This window comes from Corvus moneduloides, chromosome 4 (genome assembly GCF_009650955.1).
Source record: "Corvus moneduloides isolate bCorMon1 chromosome 4, bCorMon1.pri, whole genome shotgun sequence".
Classification (NCBI taxonomy): domain Eukaryota; kingdom Metazoa; phylum Chordata; class Aves; order Passeriformes; family Corvidae; genus Corvus; species Corvus moneduloides.
The window spans coordinates 24884620-24901906 of NC_045479.1; the positions used below are offsets into that span (position 1 = coordinate 24884620).

The 17287-nt window shown below is 39.8% G+C and overlaps 1 protein-coding gene across 5 annotated transcripts in view; it reads right to left on the reverse strand.

Moving 5' to 3' along the window:
• ST13 (ST13 Hsp70 interacting protein) overlaps positions 1 to 17287 on the reverse strand; it is a 26899-nt gene continuing 9612 nt past the window's right edge. For all 5 annotated transcript variants that reach the window (XM_032107891.1, XM_032107892.1, XM_032107889.1 and 2 more), the window contains exons 7-12: positions 15729 to 15839; positions 14688 to 14790; positions 11357 to 11473; positions 10616 to 10667; positions 9347 to 9441; positions 1 to 4441 (exon numbers count right to left, since the gene is read on the reverse strand). In XM_032107891.1, the coding sequence (XP_031963782.1) occupies positions 4313 to 4441; positions 9347 to 9441; positions 10616 to 10667; positions 11357 to 11473; positions 14688 to 14790; positions 15729 to 15839 (607 nt within the window). In that variant the 3' untranslated portion in view covers positions 1 to 4312. The remainder of the gene's footprint in view (positions 4442 to 9346; positions 9442 to 10615; positions 10668 to 11356; positions 11474 to 14687; positions 14791 to 15728; positions 15840 to 17287) is intronic.

The following is a 17287-nucleotide window of genomic DNA, read 5'->3' on the forward strand; positions in this document are numbered from 1 at the left end:
TTCTGCAAATACATTTATTTATTGATAAGATCTCAAGCTTGTCTGAGATCATCCATCTAGAATACATCTTTCAAAAGTGTGTTTGTACAGCAGACATATACAGTAGTAACACTTTGTTAGCAAGATTACAAATTAACATTTGGATTTGGTTAGTCATCAAGATTCAGATTTACAGGAGAGTCCTTGGTATTTACATTCCGTGCGACCTCAGGACCTCCAGTCAGTAGGGACAAGGAAAGGTTTGTCTTACATGAAGCTCCTGTTTGTGAGGATCACATCAAGTGAGTATCACTTACCCAAGCTCTGATTCACAAGGTGATCAATGACTTGTAGCCCGGTCACTTGAATTTTTTTTCCTGCTCCACAGTACAGAGTCACCAGCAACCACCTGACTTGCTTCATTTGTCACATTAAAACTGTTCTTGCCTCCTCTGTATGTGCATTTTCTTTTATCACACTACTGACCTCCTATGATTTGTCTTGTGGTACTGAACACGGAGGTGTCTCCATTTGATTGGACACCACCATTTTTTACTCCACTTCAGCTCTTTGGTAATCCAGAATTACTTTCCTACAATGCTGCCTTCACTGCATCATGTGTGAAGCAAGGTTGAGGCCCACCTGCAGCGCTCTGAATACAGTTCAGGAGACACCTTTCTCCAGGCATCAGAAGAAAATACTGCTACTGTTTTCCTGATGAACCACCCTCCAGCTCCAGGTTACCAATCCACATCAGTACCAATAACTGCCAGTGTCAGAGTGCCCTGCAGCAAACGAAAGGACAGAACCCTCCAGTCTCTACCATCAGTTCAACAACCCACTTGCTCTACAGCCCTGAAAGCACTGCAGCATCCCTACATGCCCTGTGGGATTTAAAAGGGGCTCCAAACACTTCCAGTCAGCAGCACGCCATGATCCATAGAAAGGTATATGCCAAAGCTAACCTGGCTTCAGCTCCCCCTGGCTAGGTCCAGAATCCCCCACCCATATGGGTGAAGGATTCTGCTTGGACAGCAGGTGCCATGAGCTCCCATAACAACCTTATTTGCTCTTCTATCCCACAGAAGAGGGATGTACAGGCATATGTAAGAGTGTGGCTTGTATGAGCTTTATGCAAAAGCCCTGAAAGTAACACACAAGAAAAATGAGGTGGCATTTAAAGACAAATATTTTAAACTACATATAGTACTTGCAAAAAGCTGTTTCTGTAACATGGTTTTACCTTTACATGGCTTTTTAATACTCATTGACCCATTCTCCTCTGGCCTGTCACTGTTCTACCTAGGCTTGTCCCACCTGCCTTCATCCAACTTTGAGAGTCTGCCTCCTACTCATCCAATCACTGCCTTCCCACAAAGACAAACCAAGCCATTTCAACAAATACCATTTATTCATAGCCCAACAATGAAGGGAGAGAATATTTCCAAAAAATTCTGGTAAAGGCACCAAGCTTTGCATTCTCCACATTACTATGCAAAGGGACTCCCTGTGAACTAGAACAGCCTGGAAGTGGCAACTGAGGGGACACTTGCTTTCCCTTGGGGCAGCAGCTGAACCACAGAGGACAGTGAAGTCACTGGGACTCACACAGGAACAAGGCTATGAGCCTCCGCTACCAGTCAGCTGCAGCTGTGTCACTGCATTGAATCTGTGGCATGGGATCAGCCAAAGAGCATGGTACAGGACTTGTGCACAAGGCAGAAAGGCACACCTGAGCCAGGGGCAGGACTGGCAGCACTCTGTCCTAGTTGACATCAATACGCTCTTGCAGCTTTCAGAGTCAAACTGCCAGCAGAGCTGATTATTGCCACTGCACTTACAAGAACGACCCCCTACTCTGTGCTGCAACAGAACAAATAGCCTGAAGCAGCTGCCAGTAAATACAGGAGCAACCAATGAAAACAACAACTTCCCCCTTTAGCTACTTACATACCACATTTGGAACTTCCCATTTTTGCTCATCTCTTGTGCAGTTAGCTTTCTGCACTTGTACTTCTGTTCAAACCAGTTTAGCTGCTTAGATGTCCACACACTAACTCAGGGAGCTGAGATGAGGTCCAGACAGCTCATCAATTTACTTGCTGAGCGACACTAAAACCAAAAAAGCTCACACACCAAAGGAGTCATAGGATGTGTATTCCCAAAGAACAAGAATTCTAAATAATATAGCTAAACTGCTAACACCAACATCAAAATGAGGGAGCATGTTTTCATTGAATCAACTCTCAATAAGGGCAACTGATGTGTAAGCAAGCGGGCAGGACACAGATATGACCATTTCTATTAGGTAGGAGTAACTTCCTACTTTTGACTACTCATGGCTAGACAGACACAAACAGCCCAGATGGAATAACAGGAAACTGTAGGGAATAAATCTATATTCAAGATACTCTGATTTGTGCACAACACATATGCACTAGCCTGAATGCAGAAGTCAAGATTCAGCCTATTTTGGGGGTGACCTACTTCAACTATCTCTGCCCAGGAATGGGAGATCAAGACTATGACCAAAAGCCATGCACACAGCAACACACAGCTGTAATTTGAGTTCATTTGGTCATGAAGATAAGCCCTTAGGCATTTAGTTCCAATTTAAAACACAAGTTATATATACAGTTTAATTAAAGCACTTCCACATTTAATTTAAGCAAAATAGTTTTTATCAGAAAGTTCCACAAACCCAAGAGGCTGTGTTTTCCAAAACCATACTTTATTTTTAAAGGCTAAGAGAAGTATTCAGAACTGTATTTCTTAAGCAAAAAGATTCACATTTCACTGTGTGGGGTCATTAGTAGGAGAAAAAGCATTTGGAAATTTACTTTTTTGTAACTGCTGTTGAGTTCCTACATCAAACCAGATTTGTTTAAAAATGGTAACATCAGTTATGGCTTAAGATACAGAATTACAAAAGAGTAACACAAACCTTGAAACTCAAGTGGTGAACAGGTAACGATGGTAATTTTTTCCCACATAAAGATGTTTTAGCCAAGACAAACAGAAGCAACTGTCTTTATTGGTAGCCAAATCCACTGAACATCATCAGCAGAACATCATCAGCACAGACACTGCTTCAAGGATACCCATGCTGATAAATGCATGTGTTAGAAGAATGTTTTGTCTGTTCCAATTACTTCATCTTCTCCTCCGTATCACAAGCCTCAAAACCATGGAGGTATGAAACCACAACAGATTTTTTTTTTTTTTTTTTAAACAAGAGGCTACAAGAAAAGATGGAAGACTACAGAATGTGGTGAAGAAAGAGTCATCACCTCTACAGAGACAGCAGGACTTTGACCAAGAAATTTTAATCAGCGAGCATGTAAGGACTTAAACCAATTCAGAACCCAGAGCTGCAATTTTGTTGGGTATTCTCCCCTTCACCGACCTATAACTCTGCATATACATGTTCTGGATGGCTTGGATTCAGTGGGACAGAGGTAGTGATGGGAACAAGATTCCTTCCCTAAAGTTTCCAAATAGATGCAACCTGGTAAGCATGGCCCCGAGGAAGGATGAGCAGAGGGCCTGCCAACTGGGAAAGGACAAGAGCACAAGCACAGACAGTAAGCTGCTCTCCCAGACGCAGACCGATAAATAAAATGTTATGTAAAGGTGCTGGACAAGAACTGAACAAGTAACAAAACATCTGTGGCCTCTGCAATATGTACTTCATGCCAGCTTGTGCAAAGGATAGAACTGTACCTTTGCTGTACAGTTGTGGTGATTGAAATTATATAGGATTTGCAGTACTGCCAGAAGTTCCAGTGTGTAACTAGCTAGCCTGATTATTCTGATAATAGCTCTACAAAGTCAGTCACCCATTAAAAAAAGTAAATCTGTATTTGTAGACAATTCCTTTATCCAGTTAGTTCTTCAGACTTGTCCCACCTTTGCTATTTTTCTGTCTTAAGGGGATTATGACAGACTTCAACTGTTAAAGTTCTTTCCCCTTTGCTCAGTGAGAGCAATTTAAAAAATAGCATGTTTTTATCTTGCACTCCTAGAATACTACAATTTGTTGTAAGCGTACTCATTCAGAGAAAACTGTAATACTTACAATTAAATTTATAATAAAAGGTTGCAACTCTTGGACAAGAGGGGATGGTTGAAACTAGGTCATCTGAATATAATTTGAGTTCTATAAACCAATAATTGAATAAAGTCAATACTTGGGGCTAGAGAGCAGCTCTCCTTAGAACACCCCATTTCTCTTCTTAGGAAGATCAGAGGTAAAATGGTTTGTTTTATTGCAACACTGGTTAGCCAAATCCAATCCTTCCCATTCAGATATGATTTTTAAGAACCAGGGATTTTATGGTTTACCGCCAAATTTGGCAGACAATTTACTGATGAGATTCATGACCTTGGGATTGCTCTGGTACTTGGACATATTTGCTGGGTTCTGGGCAACATCTTGGAATGCAACCATAACTTCTGGATCCTGCAGGACAAAAAGCAAAAAGAAATTAGGGCATTTGTACAACAATTCTACAAAAGTGATTATGTGGTTCCACATGAATCTAATCTTGCTTTTACATAAAAAGACTACATTAGACTTCTGGCAAGAAGTCTCTAAAGACAACCCAGTAATACAGTGTATGTTGTTAAGGCACCAGAGTCATTATTGAACTTGTTACAGTAATAGTTCAGTGTGTGACAAGGGGGGATAGGGTAAGAGTTGTGTTTTTCCAGAACAGGAACTACCAAACACAGCCACACCTACTGTATTATTTCTGTTCAGGCATCTTTCAAATGCATTTTGAAGGAGGCAGGATTTTGATGTGTGTAGCATGCATGATAGGATAACTCTACTCTGAGCAACAGCTAATTCTCATCTGTTGGGGAAGATGAAACAGGAAAGCCTTATAAATATGATTGCCTGACAAAAGATTTTGGGAATATGAAAACTACAGGCGACATCGAAATGAAAGCCACCTTTGAGATACCAAGTCTTAGTTACTGAACAACTGGAAAACAATGGTATGGCCGACTGAAGGTAATCCCCTCTTGATGGAACAATACCCTCTGCTTGCAGGCAGGTCCAAGGGTCAGAGCAGACCCTACTAGCTCAGCAGAAGGGGTCCAAAGAGTAGTTTTTAGGAGTTAAGATGTAACACTCTATGGTAATATAACAATTCTTATAGGCTGTATGTAAATGCTATAGGATTTGTATCTTGTATTAGATTGGCTAGTGAAAATTAGAATATTCAGTACAAAAGATGATTTATTGTATTGTAACAAGGACTTCTCCACCACTCTACTTACTCCCTTACCCGCTTACTCTCTTACTTACCTCCTCTTCGCTCACTCTTACTCCACTCTTACCTACTTGCTCTTACTTTTACACTCTTGCTCTCTTGGGCCTGCTCCGAGCTGCGGCTGCAGCTCTAAGCAGTGCCCCTGTACCCACGCCCTTTGCAATAAACCGCATGTTCCAAGATCTGACTTCAGAGATCTCTCGTCTCCGTCCGTCCCGACCGTCCAACCCACCCAAGGTCCTACACTCATCCTTTTGTCATTTTTTCATTCCAGCAGCAAAAGCCTGAAACTGTTGGGTTGTGAGCAGACAATGTGGTAATGTTTGGCTTTTAAAAATGCATCTAATTCCCAGTCGTTCCGCACCTTCACTGAGAAATCACACATGGAAGAGAACCTTGTTATCTTTCATCACACTACTGTGTTGCAGTTGATAAATACATCCACATATTCCATTAAGTCAGTGCCCAAAAAAATAACAACTCCATCTTCTCTATTTAGTATGAGAAGCATTAATACCTTTTTCCCATACTTCTAGTACACCTTTGGCTTCCACTGAACTTGAACTGGTTTTATTCGTTTTACATGTGTATGTTTTGAATATAAGGAATCTGTATGTATCGACTTTACATCTCACCCTGGAGAAATGTTTTCAGTATAAGCAATATCTACAAAAATTCCAATTTCTTTTAATTCAACAAAAGTGCAAGCAGTTTATTATGTTCAATACAAGTCCCAGATGTTAGCTGTAATTTAATCTGCTGTTTTTTCTAGGACATTTAGGTATTTTCACCAAAAGATACACTGCTCCCTAGACTTCTAACCCACTGCTACAGCAGGCATGTTTTTTGGAAACCATCAAAACCCAAGAAGTGTGCCCAGAGCTGTCTGTGCTACAATAACACCATCCTGTATCTATTCTAGCATGGGACTCAGTCCAAAGCTGTTTAACAACTCTGATCCTAAACTGCATTTGGAAGGTGTGGACTCCACTGAAAGCACCCACACACCTCAGTCATATTTTATACGTTGGGAACCAAGAGTCCAGTATTATGGGAGGATTTGTGTTGTCTCCCTCACAAAAGATAATCCCCAAAAGTATATGGAAAACAGAATGCTGAAGTTCAGAAAAGAGAGACTAGATACATTCTCTCCACTTTACAGGATTCCCACGCAAACAAAAAAGGAAGACTTTCACAACCTCAGACTTCTTGAATTGATTTCAAAATAGGGCATATGAGTATAAAGTTAATGTCATGTTGTTAAGTGTGTGGTTTCACTTATATATGAATCTGGAACAAAAAGCTGAGTAAGCTTAGTCACTAGTTTGTGTCAAAGCACACCTAAATTAATGTTAAATATCCAGTTTTATGCTATGTGTTTCACCTTCCTATCAATTCAGAGCAAGTAAATGATTCTGTTCCTCTGTGACTCCCTGGAAGCTCTCAACCTTACAGAGTGTTTGTAACATCCACGGTTTCACATTGATGAGCAATATTATCGAAATAAAGTGTTAAGACTGAGGATATCAACATTTCTCTAGGGAAATGTTCAGTACATAAGGTGGAATGGTAGCCATTCCATTAATGGTACAAGGGAGACATTCAGTTTTCTAATGCTCTAGTCTTTAGCTGCAGAAGGAAAAATAATACTTCCAAGAAAAAAGTTATCACTATTTTTTTTTTCTAACTTAACACATTTTGTTGGAAGTCTGTGTCTAACATATGGCTACATGTCAAATTAAGAGTCCATAGGTTTACCTTACACATCACTCCTTACAAAAAACACTTCTACTTGACTCCAAAATGCAAATGTCGTGTGTCTAGAGAAAGCTGTTGTATATGCAAGATACAAAGTACTGGACAGCCCTCCAGATAGGCAAAATAGTAAAATAAAACACACTAAAATTTCAGTCAATTCTTCTGGAGACTAGAAAGCTTAGGGGCAAATGAGCTAAAATAACATACATTAGAAGTCACTGCAAAAAGTCACACCTTGCTTTCATTAAGAAGCTGTGAAAAGAAATGCAACAGAAGTTTTGCTGCTTTGAGCAAAAATAATAATAATAAAAAATCCTGAAGAAATAAATCTTCAGGTAATGGAACCAGAAATCTCCCTCAAGAAAGAATTTTTATAGTGATTTGCAGAGATCACAAAACCACAGAATTGTTAGGGTTGAAAGGGACCTCTGGAGGTCATCTAGGCCAACCCCCCTGCTCAGGCAGGGTCACCTAGAGCAGGTAAGATTTATGCCAATGACAAGCAGTAATTTCCCTAAACATGTCCACAGGCATCCATATCTGGTTCTTTGGTTGCTTCTATGGATAACAAGATGAAGTTAACAGCATAACTAGTTTAATCTGGCTTGTCTTCAGGCACACACAGTTGTCAGGCTTACTGAGATGTTAAAAGAGTCAGGCACATTTCAGTGTTAACTCATGGAGAATAGTCTCCAAAATGATGAGATCATAGCAAGTCTAAGGAGACTGAGGTGGTGGCCTTCACTCTTAGAATATTCCCATTTTGGCACTAACTCTTCACTATGAAAAGTCTCTACAGACTATCAGTTAAAAAGCAATTTTGGAGCAACTTGTGTGATTCAGTATGTTCAGACTTTTTTGTCACCTCAGATAACAGACATAATAGCTGCCAGCTAACATTATCCATCAACATATTCCACAGCTGCACTGAGCAGATGCCAAGCAGTAGAAACTACTGTCTTTTAAAATTAGAGCTTATATGGCCACTTCGGAAAAGACCAGAACGCAGAATTGGACATTTTACGAAAAGGTGGCAGTGTAGACATAGATCAAGTTCTAATAAATCATACCTAGATACCAAGTTGGTACAAAGAGGACAGTAAGAGACTCAAGGTTTGCTAACAGGCTGTACATGTTAAAGCCTGCCTGCATTATCAGAAAACACTGTCAACACACATTCTTGCAACTGAGTCCTATCCTATGTTGGGGCATATGTAATGAGCATGCAATGGAGTTTTCTTAAAGGCGTATGACAAGCACTTAATATTTAGCTGCACCTCAACACTGTTTTCAGCAACCTCTCATCACAAACTCCAGTGTTACAGCAGGAAGTAGCCAAGTAAGGAAGACAGCTACAACACAAGGGCCCTTTCTGCATGGTTTGCATGCAAGCCAACATTGCTGACTGTGGCAGTCCAAGTAAAGGTGGGTTTTCCAACATCAGCAACCATAAAGAGAATGAACCCACAAACCTTTGCATGGTAAGTGATGTTTTTTTGTGATTCCAGGGCATACTGAATAAGGTTCCCTTGAGATGCCTTTATTTCAATGAGCTGAGGACAATATGTAACTCTACTTTAACCACAGCAATCCAGAAAAAAGAAACAAGACAGTTTTATACTTGATTATTAGAATGCAAATGTGACTACATAGCTCTGACTTTTTTCTAGCCCACCAGCCCTTAAAACTGATGTTGCCAGATATGTTCCATTTAATCTGTTGAAATACTTTTCTTGAGTCGAAGTAGTCATGACATTGAGCAATTAATTAATTAAGCAATTAATCAAGTCCACTAGGGAAGTAAGCTTTCTGCATATGAATTCAGAAAATGTCCAGTGAAGAACTATTCTAATAATACTTTGTGGCAAAACCTCAAACATTTAATCTCCTAAGAGAAAGGTAATTCTCATCACAATATTATTATAATATATTGTGTTAGAAAAATATTAACAATTTTTTGTTTGTGCATAATTATCCCTCTACGAAGTGTGTGCATTCAAAAAATGAGCAAGTGAATAATAATGTGTGGAAAACAACCACTTGAGAGAGAGTTTTTCAAAAGATATGACAACTGCATATGGCACACAGTTTTGCCTATCACAGACAGGGGGCAGGGTGTGTGTGATTTTTAATTAAGCTTCCATTAGTTTGCAAAACAGCTAACATTGAATCCAGACAATCTGGTGTCACACACATCAGGAAAGAATTTTATAACAGAAATAAGCAAGCACCCCATCGCTATCCAAAAGGTCACATCTTCCTTCCTCCCCTTAGGCTCTTAGGCAGTTTCTCTTTCAGAACACGTAGCTTTGACTTTAACAAATACTCACCTGCATGGCTGCCAGAACTTCGGGATCACTGAGAATCTCATTGAGACCTGGCATACCTGCCATTCCTGGCATACCTCCAGCCCCAGGAAAGCCACCTGAAAATCCAACACAAGAAAAATGCATGATGAAGAACATTTAACTCACCTATACAATAATTGTGTTCACTGAGATGAAGACATACTGCCCTTGCCACATCTCTAAAGCCGTGTCCTTCTATAGGGCTACAGCTGGTCCACTCAATGGAAAGTAGGGTCTTCTCTTACTGTGAAGACCTACATCTTCTTTCATCCATGTTTTTAACCCAATTGAATAGGAGACTTGTAATGAGTACAGTTCTTTTTCTGGTTAACTTAAATGAGGTAGGTCTCAAACTCAGGAACATAAGGAGTTTGAATGCCTGGGGTGAACAACTTAGGGCAGAAGCAGCTCAGTAGTATTATGTCCCAGACACATTCCACATTTGGCAGGAACTTTAGGTTTTGAAAAATTGTACCACCAATGGGAAAAAACCCAACAAAACACCAAGAAAAATAACCCTGAAGCAAAATTCTTGAGGTTCTCTTACGGAATCTTTATTCAGTAGCTTCCCCAGCTGTGCTGAGCATGACACATATGGTCTCTATCTGGCTGCTGATGCAATTGGAGCATGCACACAGCCTATCTCAACTCTCAACTACAGCTCAATCTTAAGAGCATTAGTACTTTTTTTTCTCCCCAGTTCACTGTCTAAAATGGAAAGCCTGATTTTTGTGATGCTGTGAAGGATAACTTTTCTACAAGGTAATCTGCACTACCTCCTTTAAAAAACTATTCTGTTTAATAACAGCTTGCAACCAGCACAGACTTCCCTCATGTTCAATCCAAATTTTCAACTTGAAAACTACTGTTCTTAAGCAAAATGGATTCAAGACAACCTTGGTAATTTAGAAAACACTTTTATACTCATTTTTCAACACATTATCAAGCAAATTATGCTTCTTTTGTTTTCCCAGACCTAAATTCTTTCATTCTGTTATCCTCCAGTTATTCATTTCTGTCTTTGCTCTACTTGCTACACAGCATCAATCCTCAAGAGAAAGAAACCCAACCCTCTTACCACTAGTGCTCCAAGAGTTATTTGTACACAAGTTCTAAACTTCAAGATCTTTCTTGAAGTAAGATCTTTCTCTGTGTCTTGAGAACAAATGCTATAAAAACAGCAGTTATAACACTCCATATAGAAACAACAGCCACCTCTACCTCAAGTATTGGTGCTTAAAAATAAAATACCTGGGAAGCCACCAAACTGAGCTCCTCCTGCCTGTCGCCTTGCTTCTTCCTCCTGCAGATGAAAGCACGTCATTCCACAAAAAACAATGGAAATGCAGCCTGTTTTCTACTGCTCAGCTAGGTTTAGGAGAAAAAAACCAGCCGAGACTGTTTCAGGCAGATATGCTATCACAATAAACAAAGCACTCTACTGTGGTTCAAAACCACTGACAAGAAATTGCTCTGTCTATTCTTAATTTTGTACGTGATTGCAGGTTAGTTATGCAGAGTATGTTTCTACTGAGTACGAACTGTACTATTTCTTTTAGCTTCCCAACTGTATTTTTAGAACTCCCACCCCCCACAAATTAAAATATATAATTAAAGCACAAAAAAAAGCAAGCAAGAAAAGCAAACTGTGCCAGGAATTGAGAAAGAGAAGCAAAGTATAATTCTGAATTTAAAACCTCCCACTCTGGGATACATAAGTACTTTAAGTGAAAACTGTTCTGGAACAGTCATACAATAACTGACTTCTTGAAATACAGGATTAATAGAGATTCCAGAGACTGTTTTTGTCACAAGCAATAAAACCAGATGAACTCAAATGCCCTCTTCTCCAGATTTCATTACCAGTCAAGTAAGCAAGACAGAAACCAACTCTCTAAAATTTAAAACATTTCTTCCTCTGTAATTCATTTTAACCAAAATAACTATGACACTCTCCAAATAATTAAGAGATATTAAAGCCTAAATACTCACCCTTTGTGCTTTCTCATGCTCCTCCCGTGCCTTCTTCACTCTTTCCATTCTTTCCTTGATTTCCTTTTCTTCACGCTTACGCTCATATTTTCGTCGATGTTCTGCAATTTTCTGTGCCTGTCACAATGGAATACCAGGAGCTCCTATACATGTCTAGCATATCACACAATGTATTTCAATACAAAACACATGTAAGCATAACCAGCTGGTTCTACCAGTTCTTAAATTTCACACCCTAAAAGGCTCTTTGTTTTAGGAGCCATTTGCTACTTCTTTCCCATGGCAATCAGTCATTCATGTCTACTCAACCCTGACTGGATTCACCAAAACATGCACTCCAGCATAGTTTTTGCAGTAGTTTTGGGACTTGCAACATCGTTAGAACTTGAACAGGTTATTATTCCATGTCCCTTCATATTTTTTATGCTAAAATATCAATTTCTCTGGGGCTAAAACCAGCAATTTCTCTGGGGCTAAAACCAGCAATTGCCCTGGAAAAGGGCACAATAAGAATTCCCACTGCATACACACACACTTTTTAGATAGTGTTACTGCTGTTTCAGATGCCTCTACAGCATGTACAGACCAACAGGCAGACCACTGAATTCTTCAATCAAACCAAGAAAGGGCTGGTGAGGAGGATATTTGCTTCCCCTTAGTAATTTTTTCCTCAAGTGTATTAAATCTACAGCCCCAGCGAAAGAGGAATTAACAATCTTCCCAAGGCTCCTCACTCAGGGCTCATTATAACGACAGAACTAACTGCAGCACCACTTTCCTCAAAACAGAACGTATCCTTACAAATGACTGCAAAAATGGTTCATGATTTCAGAAATAGTGTATGATGGTTACTCTGTACCATTCCTGTAACTAAAAAACACATACCAAAATCAGGGTGCAGGAACAAAGATACTATTACCACAACGGATAATCTTGTATTCTTTTAGAATACTCTTTAAAGGAAAACATTACTTTATAAGTAGCAGAGCTTTGATACACCTTATTTTAGCTAGGAGATACTCACTTCATACTACATCATTCCTAAGTGCATCTGCCAGAGAAAGTACACTGGAGGCAGCAGGAATGATACAGAGTGAATACAGTACATGCTATCAGATCCTGATGTCACTGCCATTTAATGGCTCGTTAAGAGAGAGGTAAGTGTTCTGTTTTCTTTTTAATGAAGCATAAAGAGTTTCCAAAGTTTAGATTTTCATTATTTCTAAGTATTTCTCAAAACTAACTAAATGTTTTTAGAATTTGACTTAGACTTTTAGCTCAAAGTGCTACAAAGTAAAAATTCTAGTAAAGCTTGAAGTGAATAAATTAGATTAATGCATCCTTTTCACTTACTTAAGATTTTGAAAATCACCCATGAAAAGATGCTATGTTTTTCCTAGAGCTACATACACAATTTCCCATGCAGCCAGCAACTACACATCCATGTATCACAGATACTCTGCTGTTTCTGTGGGAAAGAAAAGGTTCCCTCTCAGCCAAGCATTAAGTATACTTCTTATGAAAACCAGTTGAGACCTACATTAACCACAGATCAATAGTCTCATAAACAGAAGACTAAAAGGCTGTAAAATGGTTTCCACTGTCATTTTGCTGGAGACAGCAAAGACATGGTAGAAAAGCTGAAGTTGTTAGACACAGGAATGTTTATGCATGTGGGGGGTTTAACCTTGACTGGCTGCCAGATGCTCACTAAGCTGCTCCCTCACTCCCCCCTCCTCAACAGGAGAGGAAGAGAAAATAAGGTGGAGAAGCTCTTGGCTTGAGATAAAGACAAGATCACTCACCCATGACCATCATGGGCAAAAAAGACTCAACATGGAGAATATTCATTTAATTTATTGCCCATTAAAAATGGAGCAGCATGATGAGAAACAAAGACAAAACTAAAGCCACCTTCTCCCCGAAGTTCAGCTTTACTGCTTCATTTCCCATTCTTCCACTTCCTCCCCCCATCCTGAACAGCACAGTGGGGTGGGGGCTGTCATCAGTTCACTGTACTTCTGCCGCTCCTCCCTTTTCACACCTTTTTCCCGCCCCAGCGTGTCTGCCCCACAGGATACAGTTCTTCACAAACTGCTCCAGTGTGGTTGTCCCCACGAGGTTCAGTGCTTAAACAGACTGTTCCACCATGGGTCTCCCATGAGCTGCAGCTCCTGACACAAAACCAGCTTCAGTGTAGGCTTCTCTCCACCAGCTGCAGTTTCTGCCAGCAGCCTGCTCCAGTGGACTCTCCATGAGCTGCAGCTTTCTTCAAGGTGCACCCAATTCCTCTGGCATGGGATCCTCTATGGGCTGCAGGGTGGATCTGCTCCACTGTGAACCTCCATAGGCTCAAGAAGGACAATCTGCTTAACCATGACCCTCTCTATTGGCTGCAGGGGAATCTCTGCTCCCATGCCTAGCACACCTCCTCCCAGTTCCTTCTTCACTGATCTTGGTGTCTCTGCAGGGTTGCTTCTCCCATATTTTTATTCTTTACTGCCCTCCCTCTCACAGCTGTTATGCTGCATTTTTTAACCCTTTCTTAAATATGTTATCATGGAAGCACCACTGGCATCACTGACTCACTCAACTTCGGCACCAGCTGGAATTGACTCCCTCTCTCACAGGGACAGCCTCAGGTCTCTCCTTACAAGAGGCCAGCCCTGCAGCCTCCACCTTTCCCCAAACTTCCTATGTAAACTCAATACAATACAACAGCTGCCATCTGTGGTGTGTCAACCACTTCAAAGTAACAGGCAAAAACACATGAAAAAGGAAGCCTGCTATCAATAGCGTTACACTGGTTACACAGAAGTTCCTCCTTAGAAGATTGCTGGGGTCAGCCATGGGAGAACAGCTGAAAACCCGCTGGGCAAAGCTGAGGCTGCCCTCATGGGGCTGACTAATGAAAGTACAAACCAAAGCAAAATCCTTCCTTTAGAAAATATGCTTAAGGACAAAGCTTTGATCAACTCAGAAATATCTTGGGAAAAAAAATCCATTATCAGTTATCTCTTGCTTTTCTGAAGGTTTTTAGTCAAGATTCTAAAATACCTGGCAAACTTCAACTGCTTCAGATTCTTCTCTTAAAATTTTAAAAAGGAACATACTTCATATTTTGGTTACATGCCCAGCCCCACACACTCAATTTCCCTACACACTGCCATAAACAGCTGTTACTGAAGACAGAAGTATTTATAACTGCAGTCTGAAGTGCTGGAAGACACATGAACACATTTCTTCCAGACAACGCCTATTGAAGAACATGAAGGCAGCTTTGTCACTCAGACAAATACAGGGAAGACCTTTAACATTCCTCCCCACTTACTCTTGGCTGCACCTCCTTCAGCACGGCGCTTGCATCTTCATCATAATCCAGTTTGCAAGCTAATGCAAGATCATGAGCAGCCTCCTCCCAGTGGCCAAGAAGTCTGGAATTGGGAAGACACCAACAGTCAGAAGGAAAAACTGAACACTTAACAGTTCTTCAAAGTATTTAACCATGCATCACTCAGAATTTTTACCTAGAGCTACAAGGACGCACAGAAGTTTAATAATCGTGGTGTTTTCACTAAGTTGCACACTACAATACCACTAGAGGACGCTTGCTTGCTTGCCTGATATCCTTACAGTAAGTTTTGCTTGAAGTAACGACGAGTAAAAAACTCTCCATGAGATCATGTCATTGTCTGCTATAAAGAATGATCTAACAGGGAGAAGGTACCCTAGCTAAACACATGAAGCACACTAAGATTAGCATTTGCTTTTTCCACTTTTATACAGGCCATAAGAATTGTCATCTTTTTTCTCTGATTTATTGCTATTTCAAAAAAAAAAAAGTTGAACTATAGTTGGGGGGATGCCTAACACCATTTTAAATAATTACACTATTTGCTTAATAACATTTCTCAATTGCAACAAATGGCATTTAAATTTACTATGTAGAAGAGCTCCAGGATCTAAGGAATAAGAACAGCAGAGAAATGTTCAAGAATTATAGGTCAGTAAAAAAACCCAACAAACTAAGTGAAAACAAAAGACCTCCAAACAAATAAACCACACAGTCCTAGATCTCATAATCTTTACCAAATGATTAGAAAATGTTATTCAGAAAAGCAGTAAGCCATTAGAAGATGGGGGGGAGGAGGGGGAAACAGGGGATGAGTGTACCAGGAGGACTACTCATAAATTGCCATCAGTAAATCACCATCTTTTCTATTCTCTAAGCCACATACACAGCACAATGGTTTCTTGGCTCATGGCTACTGCTCTCAGGAACAAGACAAACAGTTCAGAGACACAGAGAAAGAGAATATATGAACAAAACTGTTTCCCCCAAGTAAAGATACTATCAAGTGCAGTTCATTACCTGTGTGCTTTTCCCCTCCATTTGTAGGTCTGTGCAGAGTCAGGATTAATCTTGATGGCTCTGTCACAATCTCTAATGGCAGCATTTGGCTTCTGGAGTTTCACAAAAACACTGTGGGAACAAGAACATTTATCATACATATTGAAATACCAAGTTACTAACTTAAGCTGGAAATAATTTTGGGTGACTAACAGGCAAGCTAGTGAGATAATGTATTTGAAGAGCTCAGTTCAAAATGATTTTATAGCGATAACAAAGTAGCTAAAATTTAGTCTCACTCTCCCAGCATTGTAGGTGAATCATTAGCAAGAACTGAAAGCATTCATTGTTCAGACTCAAGTCCTGCCAGCAAGAATAACCAGTGCAGAAGGAGAAGACACAGAAATGCAAAGGACAGTTCAGCCCTATGGTGCTTGGGGTCTATAGCCAGTGGCAACTAGCAATTTGAACAAAACAACAATAATATTCTGCATGCTATATTGCACAGTCTTTAACACAGTAACACAAAAAAAGCATGAGGAGTTATGCTAACCCATGACAGCAGGCTACAAAGATCAACAGCTAGAGTCATGAGGAAAAGGATATAGATGAGTCATCAAAATCAAAAGCAGCAAAACAAACACAAACTCAGAAAGAAGCCCCAATCCTTGTCAGTTCAATGTAAAAACTGAAAATTTTACAACACACAAGCATATCAGACTAACTGATACAGCGGTACTTTAGGAGGTTCAAGTAATTAAAATTAAAAATCTCTGAAGGAAACACTAAAAAACATTCCTGAATTGACAAAAGTATTCAATATTCAACATATTCCATGTCAAAACTTCTACATCTACATCTAATTCTACATCTCCCTTTTACATCTACTTGAAAACAATTTATCAACACTTCCTGTAAGTAACTTCATTATTAAGATTTGTTATAAAGCAAGTACAGAGTCACACACTTTCTTCTAGGAACAAACAAGTGGACAGGGTGTCAGGGAAGTGTCCCAAAGCTACACCTCACCAATGAGAGCCATTCCAATGTTGCTGGCTCCACAAAGCCACTAGTCTCTTAAACACACAGCCCCCCCTCCAGAAGCAAAACCATGGATTACTCATAGCACTTGATCAGCATGGCAAGTTTTACAATATCCTAATATATTATTCATTTCTTTCTACAACAGACCTAATTGAGGGAACTTTTAAACTTCTCCTAACATTCTTATTTTTCACTGCTATACCAGTCCTGAGAAGATATGGCACTATAAGAGATTTTAAAAATACTGTTATGATGGCAACAGCAACAGTGTATTAAGGTACACAAGTGGTGTTACACGCAAAAATTTTGATATGGAAAGGAAAAAACCAGCAAGGCAAGTACCAGTTAAGATGTATTACAATGGAACAGTTAAAGGACAGTAATTAATCTCATGAAAGTTGAAGTTTTCTTTGAATAATACCTTGCTATGGGAAAGATCCACTAAATTATCAAATCGTCCATGGTTAGTGGTCTTTTGCATAAGAACGGAAAAAAAAATCTGCTTCTGCAACACATACTTGTCCAGCTTTCCTGAA